This window comes from Salvelinus sp. IW2-2015, linkage group LG36 (genome assembly GCF_002910315.2).
Source record: "Salvelinus sp. IW2-2015 linkage group LG36, ASM291031v2, whole genome shotgun sequence".
In the NCBI taxonomy this organism is placed as follows: domain Eukaryota; kingdom Metazoa; phylum Chordata; class Actinopteri; order Salmoniformes; family Salmonidae; genus Salvelinus; species Salvelinus sp. IW2-2015.
Window position 1 is genome coordinate 25187368 of NC_036875.1, and position 18618 is coordinate 25205985.

Consider the following 18618-nt stretch of genomic DNA (forward strand, 5'->3'; position numbering starts at 1 on the left):
ATTCCCATAGATTGGAAGGGGGGAGACACTCTAGACCCAATCTGCTACAGACCTATATATATTCTACCCTGCCTTTCTAAGGTCTTTGAAAGCCAAGTTAACAAACAGATTACCGACCATTTCGAATCCCACGTACCTTCTCCACTATCCCATCTGGTTTCAGAGCTGGTCATGGGTGCACCTCAACAACGCTCAAGGTCCTAAACGATATCATAACTGCCATCGATAAGAGACATTACTGTGCAGCCATATTCATCGACCTGGCTAAGGCTTTCAACTCTGTCAATCACAACATTCTTATTTGCCCCAGACTCAACAGCCTTGGTTTCTCAAATGATTACCTCGCCTGGATCACCCACTACTTCTCTGATAGAGTTCAGTGTGTCAAATCGGAGGGCATGTTGTCCGGACCTCTGGCAGTCTCTATGGGGGTGCCATAGGGGTAAATTCTCGGCAGCTCTTTTCTCTGTGATACATCAATGATGTTGCTCTTGCTGCTGGTGATTCCTTGATCCATCTCTAGCAGACGACACCATCGTTCTGTATACCTCTGCCCTTCTTGGACACTCCAGACGAGCTTCAATCCATACAACTCTCCTTCCGTGGCCTCCAACTGCTCTTAAATGCAAGTAAAACTAAAGTCATGCTTTTCAACCGATCTCGCCGCACCTGCCCGCCGTCCAGCATCACTACTCTGGACTTCTGACTTAGAATATGTGGACAACTACAAATACCTAGGTGTCTGGTTAGACTGTAACTCTCCTCCAGACTTACAGTGGGGGCAAAAAAGTATTTAGTCAACCACCAATTGTGCAAGTTCTCCCACTTAAAATGAGAGAGGTCTGTAATTTTCATCATAGGTACACTTCAACTATGACAGACAAAATGAAAAAAAAATCCAGAAAATCACATTGTAGGATTTTTAATGAATTTATTTGCAATATATGTGGAAAATAAGTATTGGTCAATAACAAAAGTTTATCTCAATACTTTTTTATACCCTTGTGGCAATGACAGAGGTCAACGTTTTCTGTAAGTCTTCACAAGAAGTTTCACACACTGTTGCTGGTATTTTGGCCCATTCCTCCATGCAATTCCTTTAGAGCAGTGATGTTTTGAGGCTGTTGCTGGGCAACACAGACTTTCAACTCCCTCCAAAGATTTTCTATGGGGTTGAGATCTGGAGACTTCTAGGCCACTCCCGGACCCTGAAATGCTTCTTACGAAGCCACTCCTTCGTTGCCCGGGGCGTGTTTGGGTCATGTCATGCTGAAAGACCCAGCCACGTTTCATCTTCAATGCCCCTGCTGATGGAAGGAGGTTTTCACTCAAATCTCACGATACATGGCCCCATTCATTCTTTCCTTTACACGGATCATCGTCCTGGTCCCTTTGCAGAAAAACAGCCCAAAAGCATGATGTTTCCACCCCCATGCTTCACAGTAGTATGGTGTCTTTGGATGCAACTCAGCATTCTTTGTCCTCCAAACACGACGATGGAGTTTTTACCAAAAAAGTTCTATTTTGGTTTCATCTGACCATATGACATTCTCCCAATCTTCTTCTGGATCATCCAAATGCTCTCTAGCAAACTTCAGACGGGCCTGGACATGTACTGGCTTAAGCAGGGGACACGTCTGGCACTGCAGGATTTGAGTCCCTGGCGGCGTAGTGTGTTACTGATGGTAGGCTTTGTTACTTGGTCCCAGCTCTCTGCAGGTCATTCACTAGGTCCCCCGTGTGGTTCTGGATTTTTGCTCACCGTTCTGTGTGATCATTTTGACCCCACGGGTGAGATCTTGCGTGGAGCCCCAGATCGAGGGAGATTGTCAGTGGTCTTGTATGTCTTCCATTTCCTAATAATTGCTCCCACAGTATTTCTTCAACCAAGCTGCTACTAATTGCAGATTCAGTCTTCCCAGCCTGGTGCAGGTCTACAATTTTGTTTCTGGTGTTCCTTTGACAGCTCTTTGGTCTTGGCCATAGTGGAGTTTGAGTGTGTACTGTCTGAGGTTGTGACAGTGTCTTTTATTAACTATAACAAGTTCAAACAGTCCATCTAATACAGGTAACGAGGAGAGACCAGAGAGGCCTCTTAAAGAAGTTACAGGTCTGTGAGAGCCAGAAATCTTGCTTGTTTGTAGGTGACCAAATACTTATTTTCCACCATAATTTGCAAATAAATTCATAAAAAATCCTACAATGTGATTTTCTGGATTTTATTTTCTCATTTTGTCTGTCATAGTTGACGTGTACCTATGATGAAAATTACAGGCCTCTCTCATCTTTTTAAGTGGGAGAACTTGCACAATTGGTGGCTGACTAAATACTTTTTTGCCCCACTGTACATTAAACATCTCCAATCCAAAATTAAATCTGGAATCGGCTACCTATTTCGCAACAAAGCATCCTTCACTCATGCTTTCAAACATGCCCTCGTAAAACTGACTCTCCTACCAATCCTCGACTTCGGCGATGTCATTTACAAAATAGCGTCCAACCCTCTACTCAGCAAATTGGATGCAGTCTATCACAGTGCCATCTGTTTTGACACCAAAGCCCCATATACTCGATATACTGTTTGTTTACTCCATGTGTAACTCTGTGTTGTTGTATGTGTCGAACTGCTTTGCTTTATCTTGGCCAGGTCGCAGTTGCAAATGAGAACTTGTTCTCATCTAGCCTACCTGGTTAAATAAAGGTGATATATTTTATATTCTTTTAGTAAAAAAATTTGCCTAATTGGTTAATTAATAACTTTTGAAGTTCATAACTGTGCACTCTCCTCAAACAATAGCATGGTAATCTTTTACTATAATTTTTTTATTTTTTTTTTATGTAACCTTTATTTAACTTGGCAAGTCAGTTAAGAACAAATTCTTATTTACAATGATGACCTACCCCGGCCAAACCTGAACGACGCTGGGCCAATTGTGCGCCGCCCTATGGGACTCCCAATCACGGCCGGATGTGATGCAGCTTGGATAGCTACTGTAAATTGGACAGTGCAGTTAGATTAACAAGAATTTAAGCTTTCTGCCAATATCAGATATGTCTATGTCCTGCGAAATGTTCTTGTTTCTTACAACCTCATGCTAATCGCATTAGCCTATGTTAGCTCAACTATCCCGTGGGGGACCCACAAATACTGTAGAGGCTAAACACTATTTTTGCACATAGAGGGAGTGGATGCAACTTATTATGTGACTTGTTAAGCTAATGTTTACTCCTGAACTTATTTAGGCTTGCCATAACAAAGGGGTTGAATACTTATTGACTCAAGACAATTCAGCTTTTATTTTTTAATTAATATGTAAAGATTTCTAAAAACATAATTCCAGTTTGACATTATAGGGTATTGTGTGTAGGCCAGTGACACCAAATCTCAATTGAATCAATTTTAAATTCAGGCTTTAACACAACAAAATGTGGAAGTACTGTGTGAGTACTTTCTGAAGGCACTGTATATTAAAAGTAGAAAGTATGTAAACATTATTACATTATTTAATGACTACTGTATGTACATAGGGCAGCAGTCTCTAAGGTGCAGGGTAGAGTACCTGTTGGTAGCCGATAAGTGACAGTGTCTAAGGTTCAGGACAGGGTACCGGGCGGAGGCCGGCTAGAGATGGAAGCTCTTTATCAGTCTCTCTGTTCCAGTTTGGCTCTATAGAGTGAATCCGTTACAGGTGAGTGGAATTTCTGACCATCAGTGACAATCTCTCAATTCACCTGAAAACCAGCAGTATTGCAGACCTTCAGGCTTGGATTTGAGCATCCCTGCAACGTCCCTCTGCATTTTCAGCTAACAGACACTAGAGGTCTCAATTGAGATACCATTTTGACTGGCAACAAGGTAACGACTAAGCACAGACAGGAAAGCCTGATTAAGAACGTGTGCTCATCGTCACCTTTACGGTTCCCCTCATTCATACCTCCTAATATCTTACCGAACATAACCTTTAAAGGGTAATAAAACAATTATTTAAACTTCATATTCATCCTCTCCATCACCACCCCAACATCAAAATATGTGAAAATGGCAACATAACCTTTAGAGGGAAATATTGCAATTGCTGCCACAACTATTTTTGCTCATTGCCTGCACATAATTGGTTCAAATCACATGATACACAGCAGATGATGTCATCAGAAACACTTATCTTCCTCTATCTTTTTGACTACAAGACATAGAAACGCTCCATTTTCACATACTGTATGTTGATGTTGGGCTGGTGCTGGAGGTGATGAATATGTTAGAAAAGTACCTTGGAACACAGCTTTTAAGATTGGTATGTGTTGAAATACGAACCATTTTGTTGTGGGTGTTTTAGGACCAGAATAATCAAGCCTGTCGAGTTGTCTTACAAAGGAAAATCTGTATTATGAGTGTGTAACTTTCCGACAGAGTATTTGCATAATTTTCTGCCTCAATGACTTTGTTTGCAAGCCGTAGATAATTGGATTTAAATGAGCAGGGACAACATGAAATAGAACAGAAGCCAGTTTTCTCAAATATGGATAGTCTGGAAAGCGATGCAGTATGATGGTTAGAAACCCACTCCACAGCATAATGAGATACACCACCAGGTGGCTTGCACAGGTCTGCAATGCTTTGTTGTTCAGCTCCTTGCTTTTCTTGGTCCAGCAAATCACAGCAATCCTGATATAAGTGACAGCTATGCTTCCCATTGAAGAAGTAAAGAGCAGCACTGTGAAAAAGAGTCCATAAATGTTGTTGATTGAAACGTTCTCACAGGATAGCTTGAACAATGACGCATTGTCACAATAAACATTTAGAATGATTGAACTGCAGCGGGAGAGCCTTATGGTGAGACCCAGTAGGACAGACACTAACACAAGGGAAGCCCCCCAAGCAGACACAGACAGCGTAACTAGAGTTTTTGTTGTCATTATTGATGTGTACCTTAACGGGTAACATATGGCCACATATCTGTCAAAGGCCATAATGATCAGTATCATATGTGAGGCTGATCCAAACGTGTGACTGAAAAAGGCCTGAGTAACACATTGGCTGTACGTGATAAACCTCTCAGTTGAAACAATATCAGCCATGAGGCGAGGCAACAAGACAGTGTTACCAATCAGATCATTTACAGACAGGTTACAGAAGAGGATGTACATTGGTTGGTGCAAATTTCTTTCCTTGATGATGACTATCAGGACACCAATGTTAGACACAAGGAGGGAGAGATAAACAAACAGTATGGAGAAAAACATGGGATACATGAATGTCTGTGAGAATTCAAAACCCTGGATTTGAAGGATATGGCTTGGAAATGACATGTTGTTGTCCATCCTTATAGCAATGCAGGGCGAACCTGAAAAAAGAAGACATACAAATATAAATAAAAATGATTATTATAGGCAGCAATTGTAAATAGAACTTTTAGCACATGCTATTTGTATCTTCTTTTGTGAATGCTGCTAGTCATTTTGAATACCTCAATAAACACATTTGGCAGAGTGAGTAAGAATACCACTGCTGCAATCAGTCAAGAGGAAAACCTGTAGAAAGGTAGTCCTCTAAAGCCATACCTTTACCTTGCTGAAGAGAGTGAGAATCCTGCCACAGGCATCGGTCACATCCTTTTTATCTAAAACACATCCTTAATTTGATGTCAATCAAGTCACGTGATTATCAACCAGTGGCGGTCGGGGCCATTTATTTCTATTACAGCACATTGGATGACTGTGATTCATATTCCGTTCACCCAGCTCAATGTAACATCCATAGGTTTAGGCTACTACATGATACTCTAATTTTCCCTATACCCATCATGAGGTTGTTACAACCTAGCCTATGAATGAAAGTTTACAATGTAGGTGCACAGGTCAAGAGACAAATTAGTGTAATCAAGGTGATAGACAGTGACACATTCAATACAGCCTTGCACGCTCTTGCATCTAGCTGATATAGGGTGTAATCATTAGTCCAACTGTTGCAAATAGAAGTTTCTATTGGACAAATTCAGGTATGTTTATCCCCATTTGGTTCCGTTTACTTCCATTTTTAAGAAACTTTTTTCAACAGAATCGGCTGAATAAATACACCCCTGATCACACGAAAACACAGTTCACTTTCATAGCAGTCACATACAAACATGCTTATTAATTCCTTCTCGCATCTACGCGCTCTCCTCCTCTCATCTTTTCCTTTGCTTGTGGACTTCAGTGCACAACACATCAGCTGTTTGTCACATCAGCTAACCATTACACACAGCCTACATCGTTGTCACCATATTAGCTAAAGTGACGTCATAGTGAATATAACTACGAGAACTAACGTGTTAGTAAACCCACTACAATCATGCAGTCAGCAAACAGTTTAGCAGGTACACCAGCGGGCCACGGTGGCAATAAATTCATAAAACCTTTCCTTGAGTTGGAACAGTTCCAGTGTTGGATAGCCATAGCCAGCTAGCTAACATAGCATCTCTCTCTGTTTGGTGTTTGAGTAGGCTAAACTAGCTAGCTGCATTCGCTAGCTAAGTAGGTGAAAGTGAACAAAATGCAATAAAATATAGCTAGCTCTCTCGCTTTCTCTCTCTTGCTTCTCCTTTATTTTTAAATAAATTAAAACTGTTCAACTACTGTCTTTCTCCCTCTGAGTCAACTACCAACCACATTTTATGCAGGGCAGTGCTAGCTAGCTGTAGCTTATAATTTCACTACTGGATTCATTCTCTGATCTTTTGATTGGGTGGACAACATGTCAGTTCATGCAACAAGAGCTCTGACAGGTTGGAGGACGTCCTGCGGAGGTTGTCATAATTACTGTGTAAGTCTATGAAAGGGGGTGAGAACCATGAGCTCTTAGGTTTTGTATTGAAGTCAATGTACCCAGAGGAGGATGGAAACTTGCTGTCCTCCGGCTACACCATGGTGCTACCCTACAGAGTGCCGTTGAGGCTACTATAGACCTTCATTGCAAAACAGTTTGTTTTAATCAATTATTTGGTGACGTGAATATATTTAGTATAGTTTTATCGAAAAATTATAACTTTTTTAACATTTAACTATTTTTATTTTTACGAAACTCACTGAGGAGGATGGTCCTCCCCTTCCTCCTCTGGGGAGCCTCCACTGTTATCACCATGTGAATTTTCACATCATAGTGTAACGGCAGATTTCCTCTTCTTCGTCTGAAGAGGAGGTGTAGCAGGGATCGGACCAAAGCGCAGCGTGGTTATTGTTCATCATGTTTAATAACGACAAAAAACATGAACACTACAAAATACAAAAACAACAAATGTGAAAAACCGAAACAGTCCTATCTGGTGCATAGACCAAAGAACAGAAGACAACCACCACAAACCCAACACAAAACAGGCTACCTAAATATGGTTCCCAATCAGAGACAGTGACTAACACCTGCCTCTGATTGAGAACCATATCAGGCCAAACATAGAAACGTGAAAACTAGACACACAACATAGAATGCCCACTCAGCTCACGTCCTGACCAACACTAAAACAAAGAAAACACAAAGAAACTATGGTCAGAACGTGACAGTACCACCCCCCCCCCCCCAAGGTGCGGACTCCGACCGCAAAACCTGAACCTATAGGGGAGGGTCTGGGTGGGCATCTGTCCGCGGTGGCGGCTCTGGCGCAGGACGTGGACCCCACTCCACCATAGCCAGGCCGCCGACCCTGGCCTGGGAACCCTACTAAATGGGCCCACAGGACTGAGGGACACTTCTGGACTGAAAGACGCCTCTGGACTGAAGAAGCAGCTCCGGACTGAGGGCAGCTACGGACTGAGGGGCAGCTAGGACTGAGGGGCAGCTCAGGACTGAGGGGTAGCTCATGACTGAGGGGTAGCTCATGACTGAGGAGTAGCTCATGACTGAGGGGTAGCTCATGACTGAGGGGTAGCTCATGACTGAGAGGTAGCTCATGACTGAGAGGTAGCTCATGACTGAGAGGTAGCTCATGGCTGAGGGCAGCTCCGGACTGAAGGGCAGTTCCGGACTGAAGGGCAGCTCGGACTGAAGGGCAGTCCGGACTGAAGGGCAGCTCCGGACTGAATGGCAGCTCCGGACTGAAGGGCAGCTCATGACTGGAGGGGGCTCTGGCAGCTCCTGACTGGCGGGCGTCTCTGGCAGCTCCTGACTGGCGGGCGTCTCTGGCAGCTCCTGACTGGCGGGCGGCTCTGGCAGCTCCTGACTGGCGGGCGCTCTGCAGCCTCCTGACTGGCGGCGGCTCTGGCGGCTCCTGACTGGCGGAAGAGCTCTTGGCGTCTCCTGACTGACGGACAGCTCTAGCGGCTCAGGACAGACGGGCGGCTCAGATGGCGCTGGACAGACGGGCGGCTCAGATGGCGCTGGGCAGACGGGCAGCTCAGATGGCGCTGGGCAGACGGGGAGCTCAGATGGCGCTGGGCAGACGGGCAGCTCAAACGGCGCTGGGCAGACGGGCAGCGCAGGCGGCGCTGGGCAGACGGCAGACTCTGACCTGCTGATACGCACAGTAGGCCTGGTGCGTGGTGCCGGAACTGGTGGTACCGGGCTAAGGACACACACCTCAAGGCTAGTGCGGGAGCAGGAACAGGGCGTACAGGGCTCTGGAGACGCACAGGAGGCTTGGTACGTGGTGCCGGAACTGGTGGTACCAGACTGGGGACACGCACCACTGGGCGAGTGCGGGGAGGAGGCACAGGGCACACTGGACTCTCGAGGCGCACTATAAGCCTGGTGTGTGGTACCGGCACTGGTGATACCGGGCAGAGGGCACGCACCTCAGGGCGAGTGCGGGGAGAAGGAACAGTGCGTACAGGGCTCTGGAGACACACAGGAAGCCTGGTGCGTGGTGTTGGCACTGGTGGTACTGGGCTGGTGCGAGGAGGTGCGAGGAGGTGGCACCGGATAGACCGGACCGTGAAGGCGCACAGGCGCTCTTGAGCACCGAGCCTGCCCAACCTTACCTGGTTGAATGCTCCCCGTAGCCAGGCCAGTGCGGCGAGGTGGAATAGCCCGCACTGGGCTGTGCTGGCTAACCGGGGACACCATGCGTAAGGCTGGTGCCATGTACATGAGGAGTCGCACTGGAGACCAGATGCGTTGAGCCGGCTTCATGGCACCTGGCTCGATGCCCAACCTAGCCCGGCCGATACGAGGAGCTGGGATGTACCGCACCGGGCTATGCACACGTACAGGAGACACCGTGCGCTCTTCCGCATAACACGGTGTCTGCCCGTACTCTCGCTCTCCACGGTCAGCACGGGAAGTTGGCGCAGGTCTCCTACCTGACTTCGCCACACTTCCCGTGCCCACCCCCCCCAAGAAATTTTTGGGGCTGCCTCTCGGGCTTCCTTGCCAGCCGTGTTCCCTCGTAACACCGGTTCCCTTTCGCAGCTGCCTCCGCTCTCCTAGCTGCCTCCACCTGTTCCCATGGGAGGCGATCCCTTCCAGCCAGGATCTTCTCCCATATGTAGCAACCCTTGCCATCCAAAACGTCTTCCCATGTCCAGGAATCCTGACATCGCTGTTGCTGCTGCTGCTGCCCCTGATGCTGCCCGTTACCACGCTGCTTGGTCCTTTTGTGGTGGGTGGTTCTGTAACGGCAGATTTCCTCCTCTTCGTCTGAAGAGGCGGTGTAGCAGGGATCGGACCAAAGCGCAGCATGGTTAGTGTTCATCATGTTTAATAACGACAAAAAACGTGAACACTACAAAATACAAAAACAACAAATGTGAAAAACCGAAACAGTCCTATCTGGTGCATAGACACAAAGACAGAAGACAACCACCCACAAACCCCAACACAAAACAGGCTACCTAAATATGGTTCCCAATCAGAGACARTGACTAACACCTGCCTCTGATTGAGAACCATATCAGGCCAAACATAGAAACGTGAAAACTAGACACACAACATAGAATGCCCACTCAGCTCACGTCCTGACCAACACTAAAACAAAGAAAACACAAAAGAACTATGGTCAGAACTTGACACATAGTCTCAAAAGCTATACTTAGGCTGATTGAAATGACAACTCATCTTGAGGCTCTTGAGAAGGAAATTTTCATGCATTAAAGATTTTGAAAATATTGTGTGAGGGATCACTAACAGAAGCCATCTGGCAACTAGATTTTGAATGATATTGTGTAGCTGTTTGTTAGCCTGGTCCTGGATCTGTTTCCACCGTCTTCATTGTCTCACCATGCAGGCCAACATGGCTGGTTGGTGTGACAATTACTCCATATAGGAGTTGGATAGTCATCACAAAACGTTTTGGGACCAGACTAGCTGTAAGATCAAATACTGATATTTTATACTGATACTGTAAGTGATTTAATTATTCTGGCCTTCACCCTGCTGTAGCCCAGTATGTGTCTGAGAAAATGTACATTGGTTGCTGCATTCAGTCCTTATGGTACATAGATATGCAACAATAAGTTATGCTGTTTAATTATCAGTAAACTAGACCATGCATTATATGCTCAATGTGTATAAATATGTAACAATTTTATGGATGGTGCCATAGGGGCCTACTGTCATACTCTCAACAACGCCTTAGATCTATCATGCTGTGCCCTCGATCAGTGAAATGACACCTGTTTCCGCCTGTCTGCAAGCCCTCGTGGAATTATATCATTTCACTGTAAATTACCCAAGTGGAGCAAGTATATACTTGATATCGACAGCGGGTCAAGTGATAGTGACCTGGCATTGTTTTCCGTTGTTGTTCAAGCTGTTATAGTACAAGGACAAGAGGAACAACTGAGCGCCATGATCACTATGTACTGTAGCGTTTAACAAATCAGGCTAAAAACAAAGGGCTAATTATCTAAGATCCCTAAACTCTAATTCCCACCAGGGAAAGGAACGATGCAATGGAGAGGAAAACACTAGTATGGCTACATGTCCTGTATAAAATAATATGTGTGCATAATCCAAACTGTTTTATAAAAAAAAAACAAGGTGCTCAAACGTTTGGGGCTTGTGGGCCACGGGCTGAACAAATGTATTTAGAAATATAAAAGGTAAACAATATCTTTTTAGGGTTTTTAAACAATAGCTTTTTAATAAGCATTCATAAAATCACACTGTAAATTAAAAGCCGTATAACATGACACATAACAACACATTCTTATTACCAGTATTTAATGCCATGCTCTGGAACTTTGGCAACTACAAAGTATTTTTTGGACACCTCCCAGTTTGGTCTGGATGTGTAAACGTGTAGAGTAGTTAAAATATGCATAATAATATTTAGCAGAATTACTGTTTTACCTCAATATCCACAAAATCCCTAGTTTTAAGGAGCCCGTTTTTCAGGAAGCTGTGTTGTGCCATTTTCCCTTCATTATTCCCCCATTTGGGCAAACCCCCTAGCAATTTGAGTTTGACCAACGAGCTTGCCATATGAGTGACAGCTAGTAAGAGGCACATCATGCACACACAGGAGAGGGAAAGAGAGAGCATAAACGTGGTGCACATATCTGCACATAATGTGACGTAGTATGCAATTTTAGTAGACCGCTTTTGGCTTGCTACTTTCAGAACTACTGGCTAAAAAGTATACAAAAGTACCGGAGAATCTCTTTGAAAGATGTATAAAAACAACTACCAAATTTCAAAATTGCACCTTGTGTATTCAAATTCTCTGACTCTCAACAGTAAGTTGAGTTCCTAAAAAAATGTAAAATGTATACATATTTTTTTTACATTTTGGTAGGGTTAATTTTGTATGTATTTAAAAAAAATCTAAGTCGTCACGGGCCAGAAGATATTTTATTTTATATTTTTGGGGGGAACTTAGTCGGGAACTCAATTTACTACAATAAAACAAAAGAGGATTGTAAAATCAAATTCTTAACCTCCACTCATTAAAATCAGATAGTCCTTCAGAATTAATTAACAAGAACTTACATCTAGTTGTATTCATGTTTTCAATCATACAAATATGAAGAATCTCCTGAAAAATGTTGTCTTTTCAGCACGACTGAAGGCTCCCTATCCTCTTCTCAGTTGGTGGGTGAATTTCTATTTGAACTAATATGGTTCTGTAAAAGATCAGAACATTGTCACCTAGAACATAACATCTTGTTGAGATAACCCGTTAAAGCAATGTTTGGTACAGTTTAGTACAGTGCCATGAGAAATTATTCCACATTTTGTTGCGTTACTGCCTGAAGTCTTTAACCTCTCTCAACCTCTGTCAAATTGATTATTGATCATTGCTTGACAACCATTTTCAGGTCTTGCCATAGATTTTCAAGCAGATTTAAGTCACAACTGTAAATGGGCCACTCAGGAACATTCACTGTCTTCTTGGTGAGCAACTCCAGTGTAGATTTGGCCTTGAGTTTTAGGTTATTGTCCTGCTGAAAGATGAATTAATCTCCCAGTGCCTGGTGGAAAGCAGACTGAACCAGATTTTCCTCTAGGATTGTGCTTAGCTCCATTCTGTTTATTTTTTATCCTGAATAACTCCCCCGTCCTTAACGATTACAAGCATACTCATAACATGATGCAGCAACCACTATGCTTGAAAATATGGAGTGGTACACTCCAAATAAATTTTCCCCTATCACAACACTTTGTATTCAGGAGAAAAAGTTAATTGCTTTGCCACATTTATTGCAATATTGCTTTGGTGCCTTGTTACAAATAGGATGCATGTTTTGGAAATATTTTTTGTTCTGTACAGGCTTCCTTCTTTCACTCTGTCAATTAGGTTAGTATTTTGGAGTAATTATAATGTTGTTGATCCATCCTCAGTTTTCTCCTACAGTAGCTTGCGAAAGTATTCACCCCCCTTGGCATTTTTCCTATTTTGTTGCCTTACAAACTGGAAATGCAAGCGATTTTTTGGTGGTTTGTATCATTTGATTTACACAACATGCCTACCACTTTGAAGATGCAAAATATTTGTTATTGTGAAACAAACAAGAAATAAGACAAAAAACAGAACTTGAGCGTGCATAACTATTCATCCCCCCAAAGGCAATACTTTGTAGAGCCACCTTTTGCAGCAATTACAGCTGCAAGTCTCTTGGGGTATGTCTCTATACGCTTGGCACATCTAGCCACTGGGATTTTTGCCCATTCTTCAAGACAAAACTGCTCCAGCTCCTTCAAGTTGAATGGGTTCCGCTGGTGTACAGCAATCTTTAAGTCATAGCACAGATTCTCAGCTGGATTGAGATCTGGGCTTTGACTAGGCCATTCCAAGACATTTAAATGTTTCCACTTAAACCACCCAAGTGTTGCTTTAGCAGTATGCTTAGGGTCATTGTCCTGCTGGAAGGTGAACCTCCGTCCCAGTCTCAAATCTCTGGAAGACTGAAACAAGGGAAACAGGTTTCCCTTAGGAATTTCCCTGTATTTAGTGCCATCCATCATTCCTTCAATTCTGACCAGTTTCCCAGTCCCTGCCAATGAAAACATGGTGGGATGGTGGGATGGTGATCTCGGGGGGATGACAGGTGTTGGGTTTACGCCAGGCATAGCGTTTTCCTTGATGGCCAAAAAGCTACATCTGACCAGAGTACCTTCTTCCATTGTTTGGGGAGTCTCCCACATGCCTTTTGGAGAACACCAAATGTGTTTGCTTATTTTTTTCTTTAAGCAATGGCTATTTTCTGGCCACTCTTCCGTGAAGCCCAGCTCTGTGGAGTGTATGGCTTAAAGTGGTCCTATGGACAGATACTCCAATCTCTGCTGTGGAGCTTTGTAGCTTTGGTCTATTTGTTGCCTCTCTGATTAATGCCCTCCTTGCCCGGTCTGTGAGTTTTGGTGGGCGGCCCTCTCTTGGGAGGTTTGTTGTGATGCCATATTCTTTCCATTTAAAAAAAAGGGATTTAATGGTGCTCTGTGGGATGTTCAAAGTTTCTGATATTTTTTTATAACACAACCCTGACCTGTACTTCTCCACAACTTTGTACATGACCTGTTTGGAGAGCACCTTGGTCTTCATGGTGCCGCTTGCTTGGTGGTGCCCATTGCTTAGTGGTGATGCAGACTCTGGGGCCTTTCAGAACAGGTGTATATATACTGATATCATGTGACAGATCATGCGACACTTAAATAAAGTCCACCTGTGTGCAATCTAACTAATTTTGTGACTTCTGAATGTAATTGTGTCATGCGGTGGGTGTGGCTGGTGCATGGAAGTCAGGTGCAGGAGAGCAGAGATGAGTGAACAAAGAAGCACTTTACTGAGGCAATAGAAAGAAGAGAACGCAACCGCGTCACAAAAACAAATGCCCAAAGAACAAGTGAGGCAGCACAAAGTACAACAACCAAGTACAATGTACCGGCTGCCACAAATCACGGGTACAAATAAAACCCGGCGCAACCCAGCCGGAAGCGTGCCAACCTAGACAATAAACAATACCCCACACAGACATGGAGGGAACAGAGAGCTAAATACACATAGTAATAATGAGGAGATGTAAACCAGGTATGTGGAAAACAAGACAAAACAAATGGAAAAATGAAAGGTGGAGCGACGATGGCTAGAAGACCGGGGACGACGACCGCTGAACGCCGCCCGAACAAGGAGAGGGGCCAACTTTGGCGGAAGTCGTGACAAATTGGTTGCACCAGATCTTATTTAGGGGACTCATAGCAAAGGGGGTGAATATATATGCACGCACCACTTTTCCATTTATTAAAAAAGAAAATATGTTCATTACATGAAATCCCAATAAAAATCTATTTAAATGACAGGTTGTAATGCAACAAAATAGGAAAAATACCAAGGGGGATGAATACTTTTGCAAAACACTGTATCACAGCTATTAAACTCTGTAACTGTTTTAAAGTCACCGTTGGCCTCATGGTGAAATCCCTGAGCGGTTTTCTTCCTCTCCAGCAACTGAGTTAGGAAGGACGCCTGCTTCTTTGTAACGACTGGTACACCATCCAAAGTGTAATTAATTACTTCATCATGCTCAAAGGGATATTCAGTGTCTGCTTTTTTTTTTTTTACCTATTTACCAATAGGTGCCATTCTTTGTGAAGCATTGGAAAACCTCCCCGGTCTTTGTGGTTGAATGTGTGTTTGAAATTCACTGCTTGACTGAGAGACCTTACAGATAATGTATGTGCGGGGTACAGAGATGAGGTAGTCATTCAAACTCATTTTAAACACCATTATTGCACAAAGCATAAGTCCATAAAACGTATTATGTGACTTGTTAAGCACATTTTTACTACTGAACTTACTTAGGCTTGCCATAACAAAGGGGTTGAATACTTCTTGACTCAAGACATTTCAGTTTTTCATTAAAAAAACAATTATAATTGAAAATGATGGGGTATTGTGTGTAGGTCAGTGACAAAAAAAAATCTAATAGTAATTTATTTTAAATGCAGGCAGTAACACAGCAAAATGTGGAAAAAGTCAAGGGGTTTGAATACTTTCTGAAGGCACTGTGTATGTTTTTGAATAACTAATTCCTCTCCAATTCAGTAGGTTTGTGAAGGATGGTTTATGTCACACCCTGACCATAGTTTGCTTTGTATGTTTTATGTTTTGGTTGGTCAGGGTGTGATCTGTGTGGGCATTCTATGTTGTATGTCTGGTTTGTCTATTTCTGTGTTTTGCCTGATATGGTTCTCAATCAGAGGCAGGTGTTTTGCGTTGTCTCTGATTGGGAACCATATTTAGGTAGCCTGTTTTGTATTGTGGGTTGTGGGTTATTGTCTATGTGTAGTGTTTTAGTATCAGCACTATTTGTTATATAGCTTCACGTTCGTTTGTTGTTTTGTATAGTTTGTCAAGTGTTCTTCGTTTCGTCTTCGTTTATTAAATTAAGTATGTATTCTAACCACGCTGCGTTTTGGTCCGATCCTTACGCCTCCTCAGACGAGGAGGATTACGACGAACGTGACAGTCTAGCAGTGGGTAAAGGGAGGATAGTTAGTCAGCGGCATGGAGTCTTCCATCCCTCAGGATCCTTCAGTATTCCTCCAGTTATGAGAGAGGTTCTGGTGGCCTCGCCCTAACCCGTCATCCACTAACAATGACCAGAGCTTGATTCAATGAATTAACCACCTCCCTGTCCAATAGGGCTCTCTCTCCTGGGTGGGATGATTAACCTATCCCTTCTGACCATTCCCCAGTTCTATACGCCACTTTGGTAAAGAGGCCCGCTTGTATCCACTGCAATCCCATCGGTCAGTGTCCACATATTCCCTTATCCCCTCTAGTTTTAATAGATACTTAATAAATGTTTCTCTCTGCGGACATCCTGACACCTCAGGACGGAAGGGGTAATAGAGACGAGCAGATATTAAATATTCACTTTTAACATATGATTAGATATCCGTTCTGAAGGAGCATCAACATGGATACTATGGTTAGAGCATGCCTGGGCTACAGGCATGGATAATTAAATAAGACATTTCTCTATTGAAATGCATTAGACATTTGAGATATCATCTATATGATTTATCTCATCAAAATATGTGTAATGCTACCAAACTATAAGGCAGAGGCCTAACTTGAACTTGTGATGCCTCAGTGGTATTTTTTATCAACATGCTTCATTAGCGAGAGATGAAGACTCCAATAACTGGCAAGAGGTTTCTGAAGTCCCAACGGATTAATTACAACAAGAGACAGTTAATGAGACATCATATAATCAGCTCTCTACGGTGCTCATTAATACATGTTTTTTTACATCAAGATGACACAGTCTCTTCTAACTGATGTAATCATGGAATTAAGTAGCCACGGTGAACTGTATTAGATGAATAATGGTCAAAACATGGAATACTAGATGGGACCTTTATAAGACGGTAAAAGTTAAAAAGAGACATCCTGACTTGTAACAGAGAGTATTATAATTATAAAACATGTATCAATAACTTGTTTTTAGATATCAGTGATATTTAAAAATCAACTACGTCTTACTGTATTGTCTATTGTATATGTACAGGAAAGGCGAGGGGCAGTGATGGTAAGGCATCTGAATGAGACTTGAGCTCCCCTACAGGTAACAAAACATTGGGGTAGTCTCTCTTCATATTGATCATTTGACAGAGATGTGCGCCGACAGCAAGACACATCAATCTCACCAGAGAACGCATCCGAGTGAGAGAAACAGCGCCCCCTGTACGTGTAGCCAATGTATCAGATGCTGTCTGGTCAAAAGGAGCATGACTTGACTTTCTCCGGTGAGATAGATTCAGCTACATGCAAATTGAATGACAATTTCGAGACAAGAAAGATGAATTATTATTTGTTTTATTTGTTTTTAGTTTAATATTTTCCAATTGGCATCCATGAATACACACCACTGTGTAGGCAAATCACTGAATGACATCACACTGTCTCCTACCATTCATCAAATGGTGGGTGCACAGTAGACTGTTTGGAATGATTTGGAGTGGACCAACGTGCTCAGGTAGCCTACTTTTTGGAGTGATTTGTTTGACAATCAGATGAAAACATCATGACTGGTTGTGTTCATGCCACATAAAACATATGTCAATTGACATGTCTTTATTTTAACCTTTATTTAATTAGGCAAGTCAGTTAAGAACAAATTCTTATTTACAGTACTACAGTCCTACAGTCCTACTTAGGTTTGGACTTTAATAGGGTATCTGGACTTAAAAAAAAAAAAATTACAACTTTTTCACTACCTTTCTAAAGAAAATATGTACTTTTTACTCCCATACATTTTCCCTGACACCCAAAAGTACTCGTTACATTTCGAATGCTTAGGCAGAACAGCAACATCCCCCAATTCACACACCTATCAATATAAAGCAATGTCATCCCTACTGCCTCTGATCTGGTGGACACACTAAAAACAAATACTGTGTTTGTAAATGATGTCTGAGTGTTGGAGTGTGTCCGTCTGTCTGTAAAATGTTTTTGTTGTGCCGTCTGGTTTGCTTAATTAAAGGATTTTGATATACGGTATAGAATTTACTTTTACTTTTGACTTTTACTCAAGTATGACAATTGAGTAATTTCCCCCCCACTCTACTTAAATACATTTTATACCAGATAGTTTTAGATTTATACTCAAAGTACTAATTTACTGGGTGACTTTCACTTTTAATTGAATCATTTTCCATTAAGGTATCTTTACTTTTACTCAAGTATGAAAGTTGAGCACTTTTTTCACCACTGGATAATACAAAACATATTGTATAAATCACGTGCATGAGCAGTGCCGATCACTCCGGCCTGGATAGATTTGCGCCCCCCGCCTAGCTACAGCGAAAATGAATGGGCAACCATGGCGCCACTTCCTGTCTGTAAAGCCCTTAACCCTAACCCTGATTATATTGAATTCATTCATTATAATTTCAAGTCGAACCCATGCTAACTAAGTTGATCCTTTTAATTTTGCAATCAAAGCTCCACTATCTCATGGGATTCTAAGACTGACTCATAACAGTCAGAAGGCAGCAATAAAAGAACGCTTCAACGTCCAATACGTACAAAGCAGTGCTCCACCCTGGAGGCACCTACATCTTCTCAAGATTCATGCTGTGCTGTTCGTGGAAGGTGATGCATTGTATTGTATATTAAACATGTAGCCGATTTCATGTACATAGTTCTTAGACTCATTGTCAACATTGTTCTCTCTAGGTTTCCAGCACCACTCTGGTGAGCTCTG

At 42.8% G+C, this 18618-nt stretch overlaps 1 protein-coding gene across 1 annotated transcript; it reads right to left on the reverse strand.

The window, feature by feature from the left end:
* Positions 1–4383: 4383 nt before the first annotated feature.
* On the reverse strand, positions 4384–5319 carry LOC111959262 (olfactory receptor 52E4-like). Its single transcript, XM_023980742.2, has one exon. It carries the CDS (start codon positions 5317–5319, stop codon positions 4384–4386), a length of 936 nt encoding a protein of 311 aa, XP_023836510.2.
* Between the last annotated feature and the right edge of the window lie 13299 nt (positions 5320–18618).